General features: G+C 38.2%; 2 protein-coding genes across 3 annotated transcripts; one reads left to right on the top strand and one right to left on the bottom strand.

Moving 5' to 3' along the window:
- Positions 1–1,448: 1,448 nt before the first annotated feature.
- Positions 1,449–21,715, bottom strand: TK2 (thymidine kinase 2). 2 transcript variants are annotated; one of them, XM_083794766.1, is made up of 10 exons: positions 21,419–21,709; positions 20,643–20,680; positions 19,640–19,714; positions 18,179–18,232; positions 16,558–16,647; positions 15,187–15,260; positions 9,848–9,936; positions 9,367–9,446; positions 7,934–8,014; positions 1,449–6,229 (listed from the first exon to the last, which is right to left on the bottom strand). In XM_083794766.1, exons 1-10 carry the CDS (start codon positions 21,603–21,605, stop codon positions 6,131–6,133), a joined length of 867 nt encoding a protein of 288 aa, XP_083650892.1. In that variant the 5' UTR covers positions 21,606–21,709; the 3' UTR covers positions 1,449–6,130. The 2 variants fall into 2 exon arrangements, with proteins under 2 accessions (XP_083650892.1, XP_083650893.1); XM_083794767.1 differs by lacking the exons at positions 1,449–6,229; positions 7,934–8,014 and adding an exon at positions 8,021–8,997 and having other exon boundaries at positions 21,419–21,715.
- CKLF (chemokine like factor) lies at positions 21,701–24,902 on the top strand. The gene is made up of 4 exons (XM_083794789.1): positions 21,701–21,859; positions 21,990–22,148; positions 22,810–22,905; positions 24,516–24,902. The coding sequence occupies exons 1-4, from the start codon at positions 21,797–21,799 to the stop codon at positions 24,618–24,620; spliced, it is 423 nt and encodes a 140-aa protein (XP_083650915.1). The 5' UTR covers positions 21,701–21,796; the 3' UTR covers positions 24,621–24,902.
- The last annotated feature ends 191 nt before the right edge of the window (positions 24,903–25,093 follow it).

Below are 25,093 nucleotides of genomic sequence, written 5' to 3'. Positions count from 1 at the left end.
AACACTGCAAGAGGAAACTGAAGACTACCACCTGAAAATACACCATCTTGAGCATCTTAACTCCATTACTGCCCTACTGCTGGCCTTCCTTAAACTGTTAACATCTACTGCGAGAAGCTGCCACTCTTTAAATGTCCAACTTCCCCTGATAGGCCTGCTCACAATTGCTTCTGTCTTCACGATATCTGGCATGGAACATAGATCTTTATTTTGCCCCATTTTGAGCAGAGTTTTGGACCAGTGTTTTCCATGTCTAGGAGCTTATGGGCAACCTGACACAGGGAAAACAAAATACAGGTAGGGTCTTTCTGAAGAGATGAAGCATAGCCCTAACTTGCTAATAAAGCACCACAGTCCATAGCTCCACCAAATCACAGCAGTGTTGGTGGAGATTATGACATTATGAATAATATTAATGTATCTTTTTTTTTCTGAACAAAGCCCACCAAAGAAACAGTTAAACTGCACAACATTTATGGAATATAAAATGGCTCTGAGAATCTACTTTTTGTTAATGTTTTCATACCTGGATCACTCTTCTTCATGGCAGACTGGCCAGGACTGTTAAGTGTTCTTCTGCCTGCCTTCGTAGGGAGAGCTGCTGTCCACTCAAAGGACCTGAATATTTTCATCTGAGCTTCTTTCTGCCACAAGGACACCTTTAACGTCTCTTCCTGTACAAACAGTAGTTTTTTTGAGGTCTTGTACTAGAAACCACTGTCTTTGCTAAGTTCTGGTGTCTCTAGAGACAACAGCTTTACAGTTGGAGATACTTTCGGCCTTAGGGCAACAGTCTTTTGTGCAACTGCTTTCACATTGGCAAGGCAGAACTGGGTTTAAAATCCTACTTGCACGTATAGTCAGACCTGAGAGGAGGAACAGACAAAAGGGACTGTGTGATTTCTGACCCTGTGTGCCAGTGCCCTCCTGTCCTTGTTCCTAATGACCACTGCACCTCTCCTTGGCTAATTGACTTAAATGAGAGCAACCACTTAAGCAGCACTGCTAGCCAACAAGAGGGCTGCCTGAGACTCTTTCTAAAGGAGGGTGATTTGTGTTTGTGAAATGTGTGCCTATCCCCTTGTGTGCTGTCAACTTTAATTGTGCTACAGCTGGTCCTGATTGTCAGTGAATTGAATGGGGATTTACTGACTGTTTTTTATGGCTTTCCATTATAGAGACACAAGGCCAACTTTGTTCCCGAATTTATATGCTACACACAACCACTTTGAATGGCTCAGCTCTCCCAAGCCTTGGATTAGAGAAATTCTCTTTTGATCTGTGCAGACACAGAGCTTAGGCAGCAGAACCAGTTGCTGAATGATACGATTCAGTCACACAACCTCTCCCCAACATGTCTCTCAGAATAGTCATTTTCCCTCCCCTTAACATTCATATCACACATGCATTCTTGCCCTGTCTGGAGCTAAGGTGCTCAACAAACATAGTTTGGCTTTAGAATCAACTGTTTTGTTTATAAATCCAAGAACAAAATTTCATTGTGAAGACAAAAATGCACAGCATGCAGGCATTGAATGAACAAAGAATTACAATTTGCTTCAGATTATAAACAAAGGTCAAAAAACAATATATCCCCAAGACACAAACAAAAGCATACCTGAGAGGGACTGGGAAGCACTTGCAAAGATAAATGTATGTACTATTAGAGTTGTTGCAAAAGAAAAAAAAACGATCTCTGAAATATCACACTTATTTAACCGTATATCTAAACACAGAGAGTAACCAGTAACCCACCACAACTGCTACAGGGTCCACCCACTGAAAATTAATTGGCACAGTTCTCTAAGTGAGACAGACGATCAAATACCTACATGGCTCATTTTCACAGCATTAAATAGTAAAAGGAAAAAAAAAAAGCAACCTGTAATTAGGAATAGGAATGGAATACAGTGACATCTGCAGAGCAGCATACTCTCAGTCCTAATAACTTAGTATTTACCATGGAGGGATGCAAGAGAGGAATATATCACTGCTATCAGACTCTAGGGTGGAGCAGAAGATTCACCTCGAAGCCCCCTGACATAAAAATAAAACCAAGTAGCATGTACAAAAGACAAAAAGGTGTTTCTCTATTCTGCCACTCTCCTGTTTGACCTTTTGTATGTGTTCAGAGACAGATCACTCTGGTAGGTGGATGTTTACCCAACACTTAGCAAAATGGTGCCCTGATCTTAATACAGCACAAATAACTATCATAGGCCAGTCTCTCTTTAAAAAAAATGATAAATGAAGATAGCATCTCAACTAGACAGAAGACTACATTTCTCTTACATAGGAATTAATCTACGAACCACTAGATTTTGTTCTGAAAATAACTCTTAATTTTCAGAAACTTGCAACTGTTAGCCCCCTCAAATGCTGCAGTTAACCAAATGCTGTAAAAAAAATAAAATCCTCACCTGACTTTATCCTGCTTTAGAAATGTATAAATGTACAATGTCTACTTAAACCTCCATACTCTACAGGAAGGATTGTATTCTCAAAGTCAGGACACTAACTTCCTAGGAGAGCCATTATTCAGGAGAGAGACAAAAAGCTTCAGGTCTGAACGTTTTAATTGCAACTGATGGCAGAATACCCCGTCTCTGCAGGAAGGCATTCAATGAAGAGAGATGCTGGATTAGTTCCTGGTATTGGCAGTAGTTCTGTATGCTAATTACCGTGGTGAACATAAGTTCCAAGGCTTCTTAGGATCTACAGTTTTGGACATTCAACTCTGAAGTGTTTAATCAAACAAGTAAGATCTAAACATGCTTCCCATGCTAGAAGAGAGTACACAAAAGGCCAGATGACAAGAATGCAACTGTTTAACGTTTTGATTTTTTGCCAGTCTCTGTCTTCAAGTCAATTGATGCGCTGCTCCTGAATGGTACTGATTGCTAAGACACCTTGACCAGAACAAGGTAAATACCAAAGTCTGGAGAAGATATCCAGCCAGACTAAGTATGCAATAAAGAGAAAATAATACATAACGAGAAGATGACTTTTCACAAAGCTTGCAGTTTAGATGTGGAACTCATTGGGATGGGATATTATGTCAAAATTTACAAATGCTCATAAACTGATACATTTCCAGAAGAAAATTCCATCATGGGCATTAAACATGAAGATACGGCTCAGGAAACCAGAAACCTACGGCTCAGGAAACCAGAAAAAAAAAAAAAAAGGCAAAAAAATAGGAAATGGAAAGAGAATGGAAAGAGACACTTTCTTAAATTATTTGCACACTGTTCTAAGAAGTAGCCACTACTAGCTGTCTAGGTACTGGGAAACAACACCACAAAGGCTAACTGACTGACCAGTCATTTCTGCAAGATGCTAAATTACGTAGATTTAAGTAATCTGAAACTTTCAGAGTGAGAATTATTCTCACCGTTCACATTGAAGATGCTCTAATGTAAACCTTAGCACTCTATTAGATTTAAATTAAAAATAAAATAGAAAAATTTAAATTATCTCATGCACTCCCACAACACACTGCAGGATAGCGAAAACGTACAAAAAACAGTTACACGCGGTTCAGTCTACAAATACAGGCCACATCCAAGCTACAGACCACATCTTAAAAGTCAAGAGAAGTGGCAGCTTGTTTATAGGAACTATTCCACTGGTACTGAAGTTCAGCATGCCTACAGAAACAGAATACTTTCTATGATATTTTGCAACTTGCTGCCCAATCATTCCTTCTTTGACAGTCAAAAAGGAGTAAAATCATATCAGAATAATGCTGATTGTCCTTTTTATTCTCCCCCTTATGAACTGAGAAATTTCAGAGAAAGCAAATTCCAGGTTTAAAAACACCTATTTATGATTACTGCAGTATTTGTTATCTACACATCTATAGCTGACTGCAAACATTTTACATTCATGGCACGTAACTAACAAGCTATTAGTTTCTGTTCCCAGTTCTCAATACATATCCCAAATATATGGAAATCTATTTACGAAAATCAACAGATAGCAAAAGATAAAATAAACATACTCTGTAGTAATTGAATCTGTAATTTTTAATAAATTATATAGTTGTTTCCTATATCTTATTATAATTATGAATATCAATAACTCCTGTCCAAACTCCTCTTCTGATAGTGAAGAAAAAAATAAAAAATAAAAATCTGTTCAAAACCGAATTGCTTTGAAATGCAGAAAGATGACAGTAAGATTATCTGTACCACAGGACTCTCTTTACAAAACAATTAAGTGCTCTTTTCTGGACTGCCAAGCTAGCATACAAAATACTTATCATTGGCTTCTACAAGCCATAATCAAATTGCAAATGAGTGAAACTTACAGAAATATTTCTAGAGAAATATTTCTTTTGGTCTCTTACAGAGGAAAAAAAACTTTGAAAGTTTAACAGGTTTCAAGCATGACCACTACCCCTACACAAATAAATGTCAATAAGATAATTATTTAACATGTAAAATCTTGTTTTTAAGCTAGAATTCTAAAGCTTTAAAACAGAACAACAGAACAGCATACAGAAGCTTTAGCATACTAATTTAGTACTTCGCTAAGAAATGCTCAGTGCACTGATCATTATTAAGTTGTACTGATTTGGGGGAAAAAAATCCCACCAAATGGACATAACAAGAAGAAATGAACTGCATTTCCTGATTTGGAAAAAGGTGCAGTCATTTCAGGTACAGCTGCCACAAAACTACAAAATGAAAGATGTGATTTCAAAAAATAATACAATAAAATATTGTTCGCGATCAAGCGAAACATGAAAACATCAAGTAACTGAAAATGACTGTCAACAAGTTACAGACATTTAGGCAATTAGTGATGGAAATACTAACTAAAGTCTTGGAGATTAGCCATTTTTAGAAGCATTCAATACAAAGCCATGACAGATGCTCAACAACATTAATCCAAGTGTGTTTTAAAGTACTGTTAACCTTGCTTGTGCAAATTAAACCAATCAAAGCTGTTATGAAAGATATACCATACTTCAGAAATTATTCCCCCCCCAAATTAAACAGAAAAAAGCAATGTAAAAACAGCCATAACTGCTTCATTAAAAGCATTATCTTGAAGACAACACTGAAGGGGGTAACATGCAAATGCAGAGCAACTTAATGCTTACAGTAACAACCACAAGAATTAATCCCCCCCATTTCTCTACTGTCCAAGTACCTGTAAGCCACAATAAACCCATCAAGGTGTAATCTGAAGGAACTATGTGCATTTTAAACCCATCAAGGTGTAATCTGAAGGAACTATGTGCATTTTAAACCCATCAAGGTGTAATCTGAAGGAACTATGTGCATTTTTCTTTAGTAAAAAAAAAAAATCATTTAAGAATCCAAGGCAGTTAAAAATCAATTAATTCTAATATTTATATCACCATTTGAAAGGAACAACAGAGTTCTGTGCACACTGTATTTTCACTAGTCCTCACGTAAGCCATAATAAGGTGATTTCATGAAAAATAGAGAAGTAAGCCCTTTTAAAAACCTGGCCTAAAAAAAGAAGGCCTCAGAGTCATTCTTCAGTCACAGTCACAAAAACTGTTATTCTTTTGCCACTGAATTCAGTGCGACTATGCTAATACATAGCTACCTCAGAGCTATATTGTGATTTCATGTAAAGCAGAAGAAACTGAATTCAATGAAATTCAATAGTGTATGTGGGATTAAAGTAAGGAACCCACACACCCTATTTTGACATGACCAGACCTGTTTTACAAACCTACTTTAATGTGATGTACCTCATTTCCTTCTTCTAACAAAACCTGACCTTTTGTATGGAACTACTTTTTTCAAATTACAAAAACAGCTTTGTCACGGTGAAAAAAAGAAGAAACTTAGATTATTTATAGGAAACAGCAGTAAGTGGGAAATGGGAGAGAGAGACGTATTTCAACAGAACAGCATCGACAGAAAAGCAGATGGAGAACCTAAAAACATGGAAGGGAATTGGAGTATATTCTGTTTGTGACCAGTTTCTGAACATTTCATAGTGGGAAGTCCACAACATTCTACAAAGCGTAATGCTAAAGTAGAAAAATTATATTCAGAAGTACTGCAAATACTCAAAATTGCCCCCAAACAGGACTTTATAAATACATTGTTTGTTTGTTTTAAAATACAAGTACCACAGACTTCTATAAATGGTGTTGCATATTATATGGATTTAGTATTTGGTCCCGGTGTTCTTCGTATTTTTCTATCATTTTCTGCATGTCATGGTCACCTCCAATAACCTTGAAAACAAGAACATGAACATTAGAAATAATGCCATCGTAATATATATTTGCTTTTGAGCAAAATGAGACTACCACTGAAGCCAGACTGAAATACTCCTAGAAATCTGTTTAAATATTTCTCTGTTCAGAATCTGGCATTCATTGAAAAGCTATGTGTCTGATCCTAAAAACAATCAGAACTGAACAGCCCCCCACATTCCACCTATGTGATAACAACCAGACTTATGCTATTCTCTGTGGATAGCTGTAGTAAACATTTTTCTAAGGCTTTCTTTCTCCAAAGGTTATTAAAAAAGCAGCTTTATTTATTTTTACCACTAATTACCACTCTTAATATTTAAAGAGTTGTCCTGGTTTCAGTTAGGACAGAGTTAATTTTCCTCCTAGTAGCTGGTAGGGTGCTATGTTTTGGATTAGGATGAGAAGAGCGCTGATAACATGCTGATGTTTTAATTGTTGCAGAGCAGTGCTTACACCAGGCCAAGGACTTTTCGGCTTCTCGCTCTGTCCTGCCAGCGAGCAGGCTGGGGGTGCAGCAGGAGCTGGGAGGGGACAGACCCAGGGCAGCTGACCCAAACTGGCCAAAGGGGTATTCCATACCATCTGACGTCATGCTAAACAATATATAGGGGTGGCTGGCCGGGGTGGGGGGGCCGGCTGCTCGGGGATAGGCTGGGCATCGGTCAGCGGGTGGTGAGCAATTGCATTGTGCATCACTTGTTTCGCACACATTATTATTATTAATACTATTATCATTATTATTATTGTTGTTATTATTATTTCCCTGTCTTAATAAACTGTCTTTATCTCAACTCACCGGCTTCACTTTCCTGTTTCTCTCCCCCATTCCAGAGAGGGAGGGGGGAGGGTGAGCGAACGGCTGTGTGGTGTTTAGCTGCTGGCCGGACTAAACCACAACAGCCCTTTTGGCGCCCAACATGGGGCACGAAGGGTTGAGATACCGACAGATTTGACCAGAGTGTGTTAAACTAAAATTGGTATAAGTATTGGACCTGCTTAATAGTTGCTAGTCACAATGTTGATTGCCTTAATCTCAAGTCTGCTGTACCTGTTTTCCAAATCGAGTTTTACAGCACATTACTTTCCGTATGTGCTCCCTGTCGCACTGTTTATCCTTTCTGGGCCCTGGTTTAAGATTGTTACGGTACTGTGCGGTGTAACAATGGCTTATGAAATGATGAGATTTCTGGTCATGACTCTAACCTGGTATTTGTACTCAGCACTGTCGTCGACTCTATACTTTGGAAACCATATCTCGGAAACTATTGGCAATTACACCTATTGCCTTTTTTCATCAGGGAGCCAATCTGTGGAGGGGACAGGGGAAGATATTTTTTCCTACCTGTTCACTCTCCCTTTCTCCTTCACCACCCTCTTATCCCCCGAGCTAGTTACGGTAGTTCTCCAAGATGTTGAATATCCTTGGGATACTCAGACCAGCATGTTCTTGTTGTTACGTCACCTGAATGCGCTTCAGGTTTTGTTTAAGGTTAAACAACTACTTAGGAATCTCATCCGGAGATCTGTCTTGAGGCGGGATAGTTGCGAGTGGCAGGGAGTGTGGGAGGATATGGGCAGGTTTCTCGAGCAGTGGGCACCTCCAGTGTTTTGGACATTCACCCCTGAACAAGAGTACAATAATCCATGTGCTTAATTGGTTATAACTAAAATTATACTCACTAGCACTGGGCAGGAAACTTTACATAAGGTATGTTTAATGAGCCACTCCTCATAGAGCTGATGAATAGCTTCTAAATATTCCTAGAAAAGAGGCATTCAAATAACAAACATTCCCAGGGATGAAACACATAAAGCAATTTTTGTATGTTTGTTAAGAAGTTAACAACTGCATATGAAAATGAGCATCAGATAGTTCCACTAACAAAAACATAAATCTGAGAAAAAAATTGTGAGAAAAATTAATTCCAGGTATATGGTTTTATTCCATAAAGAACCTCAAAGAGACAGAGCTTACAAGGGCACAGGGCTCTCAGCACCTTGTAAGATCAAAAACCGTGCTTCTGTCCCACTGGTATAACCTGGCCCAAGATTTTAGAGAGAGAAATACAACAAAGGGAGGTAAGGACAAAAAGGGTAAGACTGCAAAGAAAACATACTGAAGGCACTTCCTGCGTCAATGTGTTTCCTAATATTGCCAGTTCAGTTTCTCCTAACTGATTTAATTTCCTCTAAAAGCATTTCTGCCTCTCATCAACTATTAGATTTTTTTCATGGAAACCACTTAACATTTTTCATTCAAACTGGCTTCTCCCGCTCCTGCCCCTCAGTAGAGCTACAACATAACAATGTCTCTTCACATCCACCCAAGCAAGGATTTATTCTCCAAGGCAAAATTGTACCTGGCCCAAAATCTAGCTTTTCGCATGTATCTTCACATAAACATTCAACTGACAATTACTTCTACTGAACTACGCAGCAGTAGATACCCTTATAGTGTACAGCATGTCTCCTATAACTACATTTCTTTCCATTTAGGATTTGTTTAGGAGAAAGCCTGTTTAGTGAAAAGCTATTGTGTAACCTGTGACATACAAAGTGACCATTCTATTGATTTATTTTTAAGCAGGTTCCCAGATACTATTTTCAAGAAGTTGCTTGTTTCGAGACACAAGCAGAGACACTCTTCAAGCATAAACTTCCTGGTAATAGCAGATGATAAGCGCCCACAGAATTTTCAGCATCTGCATGCACGAGTATCTGTGCTTCAAAAGGATGTCTTTATGCTATTTAATGATACAAAAAACAATTAGCTTTTTACATCTTGGAGAAGATTAACAGTTGATTAATACGCCACTAAAACATTCAGCTATAGTACACTGATTACTAAAACATAACGCTTGGGAAAGTCAGCATGCACGATAGATCATTTTTATAAAGTAAACCAAAATCAAATACTGAAGTTTTAATTCACAATGGAAACAGAACAGAATATCCCAAGCTGGAAGGGGCCCCCAAGGATCATCAAGTCCAACTCCTCCAGACAGCTGCAGTTAATTTTGGAAATACACTCAGGATATGATTTAAGGACTTACATTGGCATTAATGTGTTTTTCAAGCTCATTGTAACCACATATATTGAAGGAACTCCTTACCAGAGGAATGATTTTTTCCTCTTCTCTACATCTTCTCTTTAATCTCTCATAACAAACTTCAGGAGAAGTCTGCAGGTAAACTGTCAACAAAATATATATAAAACTGTCAATAAATGTAATAATGTATATAAAACTGTGAATAAAACATCTATATAACATATATAATAATATATAATATATATATATAACATATATATAGGTAAATAATAGTTACGTTCAAGGATCAGCTTTAAAAGCAAAGAAAAATATTCACAAATTAAAGAAGGAAAGGATCCTGATTTGGGTACCACCACTGAACCTCCACTTTGGCACTGCTGTTAATCAACCCCTGAAACATCCATGAATTCATACTGTCTTATGATACACATCATAGCCACTACCATAATGAATAATGTGATTATGAAGAAAAAAATATTTTTTCTCCTCACAGTAAAGAAACCCACCCACGAACGTGCCCCTCCAGATCCCATCAAAATTTTACCTATCAAATCAACTGTAACATCAGTGTTGTTCTGGATCCAGTCAAACCATTCACTTAGGACAACGTAATCCACCTCTGGCATTTTCCCGCTGAAAAAACATGAAAGTCATCATTCATTGAACAATACACAAAGATCAATTTTAAACTCATATGGACTGGTGTTTTTTTAACCTGACTAGAACTACTCCCAATTTATTCCAGCATACGTGAAATGAAAACAAAACCAACATTGAAGGCCTTATAAAGCACTGTCTATACAAATAGTCCAAATTTTTCTCTTTCTAAAAACACTGACTAGCATAAAGTTTCTATTATTAGCAGTTAAAAGCATTAATAATGTTTCCTACCACAGCTAAGAAACAGTTACTTGGTGACTAAGAAGAAAAAACATTACCGTGTTGAGGTATAAGTGACATTTATACAATAATAACAAATGAGCATCAATTATATTTATTATATTTATTACTCATGTTTCTTACATCAGGATAATATCAAATATATCTGAACTGCATGACACCAGAAAGTCCTGATTTACTCAGAAGCAATGACGTTTCACTATAGAAACCAAAGTAAAGAGCAGTGAAAAAATAATGACACCATGTAAATAAAATTAACTCCTACTGTAAGAAATATTTGTGTTCTGAAATATTCAGCATGCTTAATTTGAACTTTGTATTCAGAACACACAGACAATATTGGAGACAACTACCCCGAAAAGTTATCTCAGTAAGAATATAAAATCTCAAACTCATGTAAAAGGTAGTCTACAGATGATATATTAAGGACCACACTACACTTTTACTGGTATCAGAGCTTTCTCATATTACCATATTCCTAAATAGTCAAATATTACCAGTTTCAGATTATTTTGTATTCAAAATTGATTACAGTAACACATACTCCACTCTCTTCCCTAAATGCCTCTGTAACAGAAATAAAGTAAAGAAGAAGAAGGTATCGACAGACTCCTGTCCTTTCCAGCTGAATGATTAAAAACAATTGCAACATTTTAAATACTGCTGAATAAAAATCTTCCACAGATTTCTCAACCATTCTCCTGGCAACATGTTGATCGCTTGCAAAACCGAATAAAGATAATCCAGAAAGATATTTCCACTTAAGTATGCAAGAAAGCAAAAACAGTATTCCTATCACCTCCCTTTTTTATCTGCCATCCAGCTGAATATCTTCCAATTCACTGCTATTCCTCTAATGTATCAGTAAGCGTACATTTCTGATATAAGTAAGCCAAACACTGATTCTGCTGCTTTACTCTGGAAGACAGGAAGCTCAAAAGGAATTACAAATAAGAAGGGGAAAAAAAAAAAAAAGAACACCATTCTTAACCTAAAGGATATATCCACATCAGTTCTGCACTGACCTCCCCTGCGGACAACATGCCTTTGCCTTCCCTGTGTCTGCAGAGTCCCCTGGGTAATCACATGAAGATTCTGTATCAGGCTCAAGGTCCCTAAAGATACAGGTTTTGCTGCATCTTTGAAAAGTTTGCTGACATTTGACTCCTAGCAAAAAAAGTGTTTACCGCAAAATTATAAATACCTATGAATTCAAATGGGACAAAGTGCGAGTGCTTACCCTGCAACGTATCATGTATACTCACGTGCATACATTTAAAAATCTTCTACAGTTTTACACCTAACACGAGCATGTCTTTCAGTGCTAAACTCAGATGTTCAATCACAACAAGAACTTGGACACTCATGCAATCTGTGCATGCCGGAGAAGCTCTCAGCAATGGCTCAAAATTTAAGCCTTCCATCATCGTCGTAAATCTTATGCTATTTCTCTCTCTCTGGGAAAAAGCCTGCAAAGCCAAAACACAAATACTGAGTGACACTGGATCAAAGAGCTCCTACTCCTGATATTCCACAGCTCTTCATCCTTTGCTTAAACTAAACATCCACCTAAAGGAGGACTTGTATGGACTAGGAATAAAAAGGAATTCTGCATTTTTAAGACCAGAACCCTAAGCAATACATTCTCTTACAGAAAAGAAAGCAGAAAAAAAAAATCTGATCTTTGTAGCATGCTTACACCACACAGTCTGAGACTTTATTTTGAATTTTTTGGGAAAATGCCTTCCACACACCTGAAAATATCTGTTGAGCAGCATGAGCCTGAAGGCTTTTCTGGATAAAATTTTCAGTAAAATTTAAAGATGTGAGGTCAGTTTTGTTCTGCAGACCTTTAATCTGACAGGAATAATTCCATTTCTACAATGGGCAACCTCCTGTGTTCTCCGCAAGCTTCTTTTGCATGTTTACTAACTTATGTAATTAACACTATCCTACAGACAGCAGTTTCCTTCTCGGAACATTAATGGGGAGAGAAAAAGCATCTGGAAGGATACAAAGACATTTTCCTTTGCAAAATCTATTGAGTTACAAAATGATTTTTTAAATTCTCATGCAGCAATCGAACAAAAAACATAGCACAGGATGTAATCTTTTTAAGTTAAAAAGGCCTTTTCCCTGCCACAGGGTACTATTATCCTTCTACATAAATTTACCAAGCCTAAAGTTTATATTTTCCCTTTGTTCTTCTGATGGAGATGACACTATCTTCTAATTTTTCAGCATCTAATGTATCCACAGCTTTTATCTAATTATTCTTTTGTTGTTATATTCTTCAAATATCACTCTTTCCCATTTTTATTGTTTGCAGCTGGTGTGCCAATAGATGACAAGTGATTATCCCAACTGTTCTGTACGAATATGGCACTGGTTTTGTCTCTTTAAACAGGCTTTCAGTTCTTTTGATCATTCCAGTATCCCAGCTTCACACCTGTTTTCAGTTTTAGTTCATAGATCATGAGTGAGCAGTAAGAAGTGTAAAAAGTAATGTTTCCTTCTAAAAGCTCTGTACAAGAGCACTAATATTTCATTCTCTCCTGGAAACTTTTTGCCAGATACTTCCAAGAATTACATACACTTTTCTCTGAACTACACAATGCTAGCATTATTTTGTAATCAATCAACTTATATATATATACACACACACACATATATATATAAAAAATAACTTTATAGAAGTTATATTATATATGATAAAAGGTATATTTATATTGTATGTATCTGCTTTTCAACTAAGTACCTTCTATCTTACAGTTGAAATTTTTGTCAGCTCAACTAAATGATTTAGCATAGTCTCCCTTTGAACCAAAGCAGCAATCCAAAGACTGATCCAACATGAAAACCTCCTTCCACCCTGACACTTCCCCTCTCACTGTCTCTCTTAAATGGGATTTCCTGCCACATTACAATCATCAGCTCCTGCACTTCCATGAAAAATTGCTCAGGAAAGTCTCCAAAAACCTCCCTGACAAATACTTAACTTCAGACTGATTGTCACAATTCACAATTACTAGATTAGACTAACATGATGCATCTTTGATCACTGACTTTACAGTTTTATCTACCGCTTTAATTGTTCTCTTTCCTAATTTGTTCAGCAACTGCACTCAGTACCAAGCACAAACATGTAGTTACTAAGAAGACCTTCACTAGCCCCTAATACAGGCTCTACAATTGCTTTATATCACAGGGATACCGCCTCTAAGTTAAAAAACTTTCTACTGAGCGAGAGATTTCACATGCTTCCAGAACTCTGAAACAGACTTCATTTCTGCTTCAGTTATGGTTACTGCTATATCCATACACCCGTTAGCATCTTCTCTTATAAGCAGTTTTACTTATTGTACACAGAAGTATTAGGTTTTTAGACAAGTCTGGATGATCTTTACAGAACTATGGCTAGTAAGGATAGGGCAGCAAACAAGTAATATGGAATAAAGCTATGGAAATGCTTGTCATAGGACATCCTGGAAACTTAAGGTCGAAGCATGCTTAAGAGGAGACTGGACAGGTTCATGGAAAAATAAATTCTCCATAGGTCACCAAATACACTCTTTTCAAGTATTTGCGGCCACCACTGGAGACAGGGTATGAGGGGGAATGAATTTACTATTTTTTTTTCTTCTTCTTGAATGTGAATCGATGCCTATTTTCACATAGTACCAATTTTTCCTTGTTTTATTTCTAATCCTTTTACACACACACATATTGTATTTTGGTTTGCTATTAGTACCATCAGCTGGCTTCTAGTTCACTGTAACAAAACACAAGTGCCTTCTGTCCAACATTAAAAAGTGCTGAAGCAACAAAACATCTTAGATACCATTAAAAATTTTATTACAAAATTAACACAAAGCTGACATATGCAGACTTTGCCTCATAGCAGCCAAGTTTCTCTTGGGACAAAAGCAGTTTGTCTACCATGAAAAAAATGTTGCTAATTAAAAAAAAGAATGGCATTCCAGTTACATTTCCACTGTATACAGACTGGGATAAATAATGTCTCTTCCTGTTTCTGTTTGCCTCACATCTTACTGTCTCTCAGTAAAGTTTCAAACTAGTTCAGTAAATGACTAGAAACTTACGTAGCATGGGTGCCATCTTGTGGCATGCCACCATTCTCCCTGCACACAGGGGCAAGAAAATGATTTTGTCCCATAAGACTACTGAAAAAAATATTAAAACAACATTACGTATTTTCAGTACACAATCAGCATTATAAAAAATACCTGTGCTGATTGCTGCACTATTTAGTTAGTACAGAGTGGATGAGTTATACACAGGCCAGGTAATAAATGTTTTTTCTGTCCTGGGCCACAGTATTATGCCCCAGAACAACAACAAAAAAAAAAAGGTTAGACCCAGCTGCTCTATGATTTTGGGGGGCTTGGAGGAAGACCGCAATTCAGAAAATGACATTTACAGACAAACAGTTCTCGTTCTTTCTTTACTCACTCACTGACCAAAGGGTTTTGAGTCTGTGTTGATCCTGTGAACCCTGATTCTGAGCTATACCACGTGAGGGCTAGAATGCTTATTGCTTGAGTTCTTTCTTGCAAGATGTGACAGTCCTGGATGCTATGTCTGATAATACTATCTAGTTCTCTCCCTCCTATAGTATTATTCTTTATAGCCCCATGTTTTTTGAGCTATTCAGTATTTGTTTGCTTTCATTTAAGCAAGACTTGTATATTCAGCTGGAGAGCAGATAACTTCAATTAACGGTTTTGTAAATGCTAAGATGTTCTAAAGACGAGAGCACTTGTGAAGAATGCTGACACCTATCCCACATCCTCTAGATTTTACTTTACCAGTGGACAGCAGGCCCTGTACAAAGCACACAGCCACTCCAACAAAGAGTAGTACAAAAGCACAGACTACTTAGATGCAAATAACCAAAGAAATCATTCGACGCTTTTATTTAATTAAACACAGAAAATAAAAGTAGAAAATAATATACTGTACCTTCGATATAAATTTTCTACAAAAATGTATTTTGCACTGTGAATTGACCTCTCCATCATTCTTACCGGGGAAATCTACAAAATAAAACTTGACAGTCACCAACTACATTTTTTACATTTTATCAGCTATTTGTGTTTTTTCAAGTTCTTATTGCACATAATGTCCTGTACATTCTGAAATACAAAACATTTTCAGCTCTTCCAAATCCTATAAGAAAAATCACTGGGGAAAGGGAACACAAAACCCAAGTGTAAATAATCTTATTTGTGGTCACTACATTGTTAAAACACCTGTGTAATTAAATTTTATTCATATGCAAGTTTCAAGGTAGCTACAGAAGTATTCAACACAGCAGCTGAAGTACAAAATAAGCAGCAATCCACTTAGGACTTAGAGAGCAACAAAAACTATTGCTACCTGAATTGCTGCCATCTTGAAGTTTGTTACTGTCTCAATAGCACAGACCTTACATCAGAAAAACTGTAGCAAGACAGCAGAACTCTAAAGCTGTCTCAAGTGTTCTACCCATACAGATGCCAAAAAAATCACTGACAATGGTTGCCTTAGCCACATCTTGCATGTGTTCAAACAGTGCTCCATTTTGGAGAAGACAGATTCTCTGACACATACTGATTCCTGCAGACCAATGCAATCCTGGAAGTGCTCTTTCCAATCAGGTATTCTGCATGTTAATCACCATGGAATCATCAGTGGTTTCAGCAAGGTTCAAGTGGCAGCAAAGTACAGACTAAAATGCTGGGCAATCCTTAGGAATTTTTTAATGAGCTTTTTCTACAACAGAATGAGATTTTTATCATTCTGGAAAACCGGAAAAGCACCGGTATGAAATACTTAGAGAAAAAGAAGATAAAAAGAGGGCATAAACCATCTGAAGTGAAGCAACAGATAAAATTTGCGTGGAAATATTTTGGAAAAACATGAGAAACAACAGCTAAATTTGTGCTAGACAGCAATGGAACATCTTTATTATTAATTAAAACATGCCAAAGGTTTGCAATAGCTGTGCTTATATAAAGATCAATACAGACAAGTCATCAGCATGTGATGAAGCTGTTGTTGCAAGTCTAGCTCTTAAAGGGTGATGCAAAAGAAGCAGTATTACTTTTGGGAAGCAAAGGATCTGAGCAGACAGGAAGCAGGTGTTTCACCCTTCTGGAGCATGTGTAGAGCATAACAACATTATCTTTTCATCAAAAATGCATACGCGGTGCAGGAACAAAGAAAGAATACACAGAGAATTCTAATTTTCAGATACAAGATTAAAACAAATATTTATTACTCATAACCGCATCTTACCAACTCTTTCATAAGTTAAGTTCTTTAAGTTAAAAGAAAAACATACTTACTTACCATTGGTCTAATATGCTGCTCCAACATTGTAAGCTGTATGTAAGACTGTAATGTTATCCCCCATCTGGATGCATCTTGGTACAGTAAGCCCTGGGGTTAGAGACGGAAGCAAGACAGAGGTGGTTTTTTTGTTTTGTTTTGTGGTTTTTTGTTTGTTATTGTTGTTAAGGTTGAACAACAAAAAATTGAAGTTGTGTATTTCAAAACTATGCACTACAGCAATACATTTACTAATTAAAAACTGATCTGCTACTGTATTTTTGTGCAGTGATAGACTCTCGCAATACCCAGTCCATCCAGAAACACATATATGGTTCCAGTAAGCACATCTCAGGCCTCAGAAAAGATGTCTTTTAATACAGACCCTTACAACTTTTTTTTTCCCCCAAGGGACCCTCAAAGCATTTCTCAGATTGCTTTCTGAGATTTCTCAAATTCTCCTTCTCACTGCTTCAATTCTCCCCAACATTTACAAGCATCAGTCCCTCCTGCAATGCAGTTAAAAGATCTGACTTGAAATAAAGCATCATTCAGTGTATTCGCTGAAGTGGCATGGCTTCAGTCCATAAATCTGACCTCCTTTTCTCCCTGTTCACGATCAGAACGAAAAACTAATTTGAAGTACACAGATTGCTGGGATGAGATGTGACACAACCAAGCATGCCTCACGCTTTTACTAGTAACAATAAAGCACAGCATCAGCAAATCCTCAGAGGGGAATCAACTTTTCCACAGGACCTACGCTAGCAGTAACGGTAACAAATACATGTTTAAGCACATGTGGCTTAGGGTGTATCCACAATGCTGTGTTGACAGCAAATTCCAGATGAGCTTGAGCACTGATCTCGGTCAGGAACGAGATTTTTGCAACGGAGGTGATCATACAAGCAAGGAAGGCTGACATCACAAACCACTTCAACCATTCCAGCAAAAGTGTATCTGTGGATATAGTCAGAGCCCTTAGATCCCTGTCTCAGGGCATAGACGTGACCAAGTGACTTACCCACAGGGAATGGTTACAAATGGTAACCACCCTAAAGAGAGCAGAAACTCTCGACTCCCAGGACTAAATTTTCTATCTATATCAGTCTAACAATATTAACTGATGAAATACACTTCTCATTTTCAGAGGCAGATTAATAGCAAAGACATTCTTCCCTTCTTTGAAATACATGTAAGTCAGTTTAAATACAACTGTCACAGTAGGGGCTTTCTGTGACATTCTTCAGCTTGTACCCAGTAAAAAAAAAGTGTATAATCCAATATTATGTCTGGACCTCTACCTACAACCCCTTTTTATGCAGCCAAGTCACACTTCCTTGGCAGAGTTACAGTGTTTTGAAAGCAGGCACTCCGTGAGTACACTGCCCCTCATCACTCAGCTACACAAAGATAAAAATTTACGATCCCTGCTGAAACAACACTTAATATTCAACATGTCTACTATATGCATGTCTTAATCACAGTAAAAGTGATTTTTGCATCATAGAGCTTTATTTTTTGCTGTATGAAATTACAACCACACCCTTCATAACAGTTTTACTGACTGGTAAGAAGTCCTCATTTGTGTTTTCTAAAAAGAATAGTTATTGTAATTGTGCAATCTGTTTCTATCACTTACCAGGATATTATGACCACGAACATTCCTCCATTTATTCACCGGTTCTGTCAAGACCTTTTTTAAAAAAAAAAAAAAAAAAACAAAAAACACATGTTAAACATACTTTAGATTTGAAATACTTACTTGACCCTTCAAGTCTACAACTACTTTTAATGAATACTCGCTTGGTAAGTCAGAGTATTCGGGACATGTACTGAAAAGTTCATCCCTCTTTAATAAAGAGCACTGAATCCTGAAACACAAAATATAACCATGAACACTGTTTAAAAAAAAAAAAGACAAATATAATTTCTTATCGTGATCTTCTTATTATTTTTAAATTTTCAAAATTTAACACTGGATTGATTACAGGCCCAGATATAATTTCACTTTTCAAGTCATTTATCAATATGATGTAGGGGAAAGAATGGCTAGCTGAGTACCAACCACATTTCAACGACCTGTTGTTCATAAATTGAGTTCCCAGAGAATAACGCTTCTTACCAAAGGAAAAGAAGATGAGAACGCCATTGTATTAGTTTCAGGTTTATTATTGTGACCTAAAAGTCAAAATGCATTCAAAACTTCTATAATGTTTAAAAATAATCAGGAAAAGCTTCTAACTAGAGCAGGTAAAATCACAAGAGACTCATAGTTCACAGAAGGTCTAAAACTGCTGGTGTACTGTAGAACCAGAAAATCTGATAACCTGGGAAATTAACTGGGTTATTATAAAACGTTGCACTACAAGCAAATTAATGTTTGCTATCTTTTTGATTAATAGTTATTTATTCCATAGGATCATTACCAAATAACATCTGGAAACCAAGCATTGCTATGTGGAATCCTTTTACCAAATGCATTCCCAGGTCCTCTGGAAAAAGTATGAACATCTGACATAAACAAAAGCAACTGTTTACTGAGGTTTGATCTCAAATATTGTTTAAAAGACAGTAAGCCCGGCCTTCCCTTAATACTGTTCTAAGCAATATGAAATCAAATTCAATATTGGTCTAAGCAATTCCCAGGAACAATTATAACAGATGTATTATTTTATCTATTTACTGGAATCTCTGTTACATGACATAGATATTTGTACATCATTACTTATATGTCTTTGCTTTTTACAAAACAAATGTAAGATATTTTTTTTAATTACATGAAATAGCATATAAGCAAACATGCCCAAACATGCCCAACCCACGTGGGCTGCTGTCAATTTACAGAGATACAAACTCTAATCTACATGTTTTATTGATATTTTAGCATTAAGTGCTATATTACACGTGATCTAAAAGTCTCTTCCACAACTTGACTACAAATACCTAAATATTTGCAGTAGTAAGTACACTGGCTCACAACATGCCGCTTCTTTCTCAGTAGCCTAAGAAGGAACAACAGTTCTGAGTTAACTGTCAATTTTGTCAAGACATGCAAACGCTTCGTGATGTAAATAAAGATAAAGAAATGCAAATCCAGTACCTCAATATTAGTAGTCTGTGCAAAATAATCCAGACATGTTGTTTTTCCACTTGCAATGTTCCCCTCGATACTTATCTGATGAAAAATAGTACCACCTTTAAAAATTGTGTTATTGCAAAGAAGTAAATGCCATATGTAAAAACTTACTTTTTCCATACAAAGTATACTATTGCCTTATAAAATCAATAGATTATTTTATAGAACTACATTAGGGATCAGTTTGGATTTTGTGGCTCCCCAGAGACCACCACTTTTTCCTCTCCCCAAAGTACATATGCCAGCAGTTCCTTTACAATGCAGGGGGCAGCTTACTCTTTGACCCCCACCCCGCGTAGCCAGCTGCCTGCCTGTGTTCCCACTTTCCCCCGCGCTGCGCATGCAGCCACTTCCCATCTCCTCCCCACGGCCCTAAGAGCTTCAGGGGGTCACCCGCTACTGCTCCTTCCACATTCCCACTGCACCACCTGCCACACCTCAACCTCAGGCTTAAACTTCACTTTCAACTTAAAATAAATGCCAAGTGAAGTAATAATTTCAGTATCCATTAAACAGATTTCTTAAAAATTGATTAGCACTTTTAGAAACCTACACAATTAAAATTTGGGCACTGAAATTTACAAAACTAAAACAAGAAAAAAGCTCACAGATTTGTACAGAGCAACTGCTACGCCAAGCACCGAACACCCAACTTCAAACTGCAACTCGTCCCTTCAGCAATTCCCTGCACTTGCACAAATCCTTCACAACTGTACTGCAACTAACAGATAGAGATAAATGTGAACCTGCATTTTAGGTTTACTGTTTCTGTTTTCTTTACAAATGTAAACCTGCATTAGGTCTTCACATTTACCTATAAAGATAACAGACAGAGTAATGGATCCACCATCTGGAGACTGGCCAACGAACAGACACATTTAATAGTTGTCAATGCATGTACGCTTACAAAAAATAAGATGTTAAACATTTTACATTCTTTTTCAAAAAAAAAAATGTAAACACTTACAACAGTCTTCTTATCATCTCCTTTTATGAGATGTCTATCTAAAATGGGGAAAAAAAAAGACAAGAGTTACAACCAAGGTCTTCATAATTTATATTTATACTCAGCCTCTTACTGTGAGCTCTTCCACTAAGTTTTTGGGTTCTCTGCTGGCTAAGGTGAACACTTGCAAAACTACAAATCTGTAAGGCTTTGGGTAATCATGTAACCATGTAACAGACAGGCTGTAGGGTACACTGACACAGTTTCATCTTAAGTTCTCCATTGACTTTAACACTGGAGTCCAACAGTGAGCACCTGCACCTCTTCAGCACACTTCTGCATACACTGGGCTCCTCAGATAGTTCGTATTTGCTGTGGGGTCACAGTGCGAGGCCCCAGATCTTCACGGGCTTGATAAGAATGAAGATTTTAGGATGCTTCCAACACGATAAAAATCTTTGAAAGCAGCACCGACATTACTAGCCCTTAACCAATGCACACAAACCAACAACGACAACAGAAAACAGGCAGCACCAGCGAACGCCGAAGCGCTGGGTGAAGGCCAGTCAGGGGCCACAAAGGCACATTAAATGGAAGGAACGGGCCCTCTGGGCACACACACGGGCTGAGAAGAATCTCGCTGCTGCCCGTTAAGGGACCTGGCAGCTGCTTTTACCAACATAACCGGTGACACGGAATTAAAAACTAAAAAATAAATAAAACCGAGAAACGCTTCCCACTTCCCCCTCTCGCCCCCCGCCCCGTTTATCGCACCGGGCCTGCCCCCCCCGATTTACAGTCGCCACTGCAGCGGGGGCCGGGCCGGCCGCGCAGCGCCAGGCCTCCCGCCGAGGAGCTCGTCGCAGTCGCTGTCGTCGCCGCTGCCGCCGCCCTGCCGGGACAGGCCGCGCCCGCCGGGCCGCTTCTGAGGCCGCGCCACCCCCGGGCCCCGCGCAGCGCCCAGGCCGCGCTCAGCCGCCACATCGCCCATCCCCGCCGCCGCGCCGCGACCCCCGCCACCACGGCTTCCGGCCGGCCGGCGGGGCGGAGCGGGGCGGTTCGGGGCGGAGCGGGGCGGTTAGGGGCGGAGCGGGGCGGTTCGGGGCGGAGCGGGGCCGTTGGGGTCCCCGCCCGCCGGATCGCGGCACGGCAACGCCCGGCGCGGCCCCTGCGCCATGGCGGCGGTGGATGCCGGCTTCGCCCGCTCCCCGCGGGGCGTCCTGAAGCTCGGCCGTATGGTAGGGGTAGGGGCGGCGGGCGGGCTCCGTCCCCTCAGGCGGCCCCGGTACCTGAGGAGCCCTGCGGGGAGAGCTCGCTGCGGGGCTGCTCGGGGGTCGGCCTCTCCCCTCATCCCTTCTCTTCTCGCAGCTGGTGGCCTTCGTAGCGTTCGTCTGCTTCGTTGCCTCGAGAGCCCATGAAGCATACACAGCGCTTGCGATCATGGAAGTTATCATCACGTTGTTGTTCTTTCTACTGTATTTGCTAAAACTAGACAAAAGGATGACCTGGCTATTCTGGCCTTTGGCTGTGAGTATCGGCTCGCGTTCGAGATGAAGCCTATTTTATGCGTGTTGTAATCTTGAATGGAAGACTGCTCGGAGAGTTCACTTGCAGGGTTAATTCAGTCCTCGCTTCCATGAAGTTAAAAGCAAGAATAGTATTTAATTGTTGAGTCACTTTTGCCCAACAGCAACTGTTGTGTTCTTTTGCACAGACTTCTAAAGAGCTGGTTTATATCAGTTAATGTAGGGGTTTGTTGTTTTTTTTAACAGTTCCTCCTGTAGTTAGTATCATTTGCTTAACTTTATAATACTGTACCTTTCATCCTTCACATGACAAATTAAATACATACTTTCCTTAAATATTAACGAGTTCTCCTCTTACTTCTTTTTTTAAAAATTTGCTTACTGTTTTAGTCTGTCAGGTCAAGTAGATAGACTTGCAACAGAGAATTTTCATAAATTCGATTGCCAAAAAAACAAGAAGTGAAGACAGGTGAAATGAGGATGTTTTGTCACGAGTGCTCTTCTAACATCAAGCCACTGGGTGTCACTATTGATCTTACACGGGTTTAATCCTATTGTCACAGTAAACGGCAACTTTTTACTACTTGTACCATACTGGGAGCTATTCACATTCTTCTTAAGGTGCGTATTTCACAATATTTTGCTTCCACTGCTTTTTTCAGGATATTTTCAACTCAGTGATAGCAGCTGTGTTCCTCCTAATTGTGTGCCTGTTTGCAGTAATAATCAAGACCAACAAAGTGACACTGGCTGGAGGAGTAAGTAGGAGAATATTAATGAATTTTGATTCTTAAGATCAACGTGATTTGGTATCCTTACATTTTGATAAGGCCATGAAAACAACTCTGTTATGGAAAACCAGTCACAAACAGACGTGAATGCACATTAATTTATCTCACTTAATCCCCAAATCAAGTAATTTAAAGACTTTATTGGATTTAGGAACTACTGTGTAGAAGTAGTACTAATGCTGAAAACAGTTAGCTTAAGTAATCAGAGTAACGTGCATTTACTTCAACAGTTAGAAATTCTAGGTGGGAGAATCCATAGTCGTTCTTGGACTATCCAGTTTGGTTACAGGATTTAAGAAGAAATGCCTGCTGTCTTACTAAAAAGGGTTGAAACTTTTTATCAGATATGCTGGTACTTCCCTTGTGAAGTGTATATTATTTTTTCTGACAACCTGAGAAATTAGGGCACTTGAAAAGGTCTTTTCATACTACGAAGACTTTTTTGTACTTAGGATCAAACCAGTTTACTATCTTAAGCAACTGGTATTATTAATTTGATGGAAAGCTAAAAAAAAAAAAAAGAGCAGTAACAAGCAGTGAGGGGGAAAAAATCAGTTTTGAATATACTTCAGTCAGTTTCCTGAAATACAGGTCAAGTTAGAATGTGACGAGCAACCAAAAATAAAATAATAATGAACAGAACTTGTCACCTGCGTTTTTCAAAATCAGCCTAAGAGTCAGGGGGACGCAAAGCTGTTGCCCACATTGGTGCTGATAACTGACAACCTAAGCAAAAAGATTTCATGATAAATTGACAGACTATGGTAGAATATAATTTATATTCTCAGTTACAAGATGAACATGAATTAAAGTTAAGTTGAAAGCAGAAGACATTCCAATCAGATAGCTTGGAAAACAAGTTTGGGCAGAACGCATGACGTCCTCAATACTGGGAGAAAGAAAATTGCCCTTAGGCTTGTATTCCTGTCTTGAACTATGCTTTCCAGAAAAAGCTTGCCTTAGCATTACTCCTGCTGATCAGACAATTCAATTTTAAAACATACTTGAATTAAAACAAAGTGTGGAATCAGACTGAAAGGCAAGGGCTGAGAAGGTTAACTGCGCAGTAGTTCTGCAAACACACTTTTCCAGCTGCCTGCCCAAAGTCGTATTTTTAAACATTGATGTACATTTTCTTCGATTTCAAATGCTTCCAGTTCAGTGTTTCTGACAAGAGAAGCACTATCACTTTCCTTCTAGGCTTGTTTCTACAAGTGCTGACTTTACTCTGGGCCAGAAGTTAGACAGTTGTTAAAGACATAGAATGATTTTATTTTTGGATAAAAGCATTGTCTTGCTTAATGCAGCATCATTAGTTTCTCTTTCAAGGAGAACACATCATTTCTAGCTCTTGAGACAAACATCAGACAAAGACAGGGTGTAGACTGCTGTATGAAAGGTTGATGGGATTTAAATACCTAATTTATCAGCTGTCTCAAATCACACACAGATTTAGAAGGCCAGAAGCACCATGGGGAGATGCAATTACTGCTTCTTTGAGGAACAGCAGATGAGTCACTACAGCAAAAGATAGAGGTTCTAAAAGAAAACTAATGTTATCATTGTTATTTTTGCAGGTGCTTGGTTTGATATTGCTTGTTCTCTGTGTTGTTGATGCAGTTCTTCTTTTCCAGAAGATTAGCATTAGTGGACCAAGAGAAAGGAATGTTCCTGCAAAATAAGATTACTATTTTAGAAGAGTTTCTTAACTGATGATTGTTTTACTGTTCTCTTTTAAAGAATGTGTTTTCATGTGTTCACCTTTGAATTTCCTGTGCATTTCTCTACATTTTTGCAAGTATTATTGATAAGTATTACATCTACATATAGTTTCAGCGTTGCAATTTCACCAGTTTATACTTCACAGAAAATTGTCTTGTGTTTTTCTAAACTTAACTACATCTTCATCTGGATGAAAATTAATTTCATAATTGTCTTTCTGTAATAAAAAGATTTACAAATGGCCCTGAATGCATTATTTCACGTTATTTGTCAAGTGTACTTAAAAGTAGAAGTTATCAGCAAACATCTTAGGAACAGATTTTTTTCACCCTTGTGTTCCCCATTCCACAGATCTGCCTCCTAGGTGGTGAGCATCAGATTGTGTGAATGTTTTATTGCTGAGACCTTTTGATTCCCCGAATTTTCGTTTTTA

This window comes from Anser anser, assembly GCF_964211835.1.
Source record: "Anser anser genome assembly, chromosome: 11".
Classification (NCBI taxonomy): Eukaryota; Metazoa; Chordata; class Aves; order Anseriformes; family Anatidae; genus Anser; species Anser anser.
This window is presented reverse-complemented; position numbering and strand designations above follow the sequence as displayed.

Bases quoted from the DNA above. Each gene is read 5' to 3' on its own strand.
- CKLF (XM_083794789.1), top strand. From the start codon at position 21,797: ATGGCGGCGGTGGATGCCGGCTTCGCCCGCTCCCCGCGGGGCGTCCTG. The intron at 22,149-22,809 runs GTGAGTATCGGC...TGCTTTTTTCAG, and splicing joins GGCTATTCTGGCCTTTGGCT to GATATTTTCAACTCAGTGAT. The intron at 22,906-24,515 runs GTAAGTAGGAGA...TTATTTTTGCAG, and splicing joins AAGTGACACTGGCTGGAGGA to GTGCTTGGTTTGATATTGCT.
- TK2 (XM_083794766.1), bottom strand. From the start codon at position 21,605: ATGTGGCGGCTGAGCGCGGCCTGGGCGCTGCGCGGGGCCCGGGGGTGG. The intron at 15,261-16,557 runs GTAAGTAAGTAT...TTTATTTTGTAG, and splicing joins AGCAGCATATTAGACCAATG to ATTTCCCCGGTAAGAATGAT. The intron at 9,447-9,847 runs GTAAAATTTTGA...TTTTGTTGACAG, and splicing joins TGTTACAGTTGATTTGATAG to TTTACCTGCAGACTTCTCCT.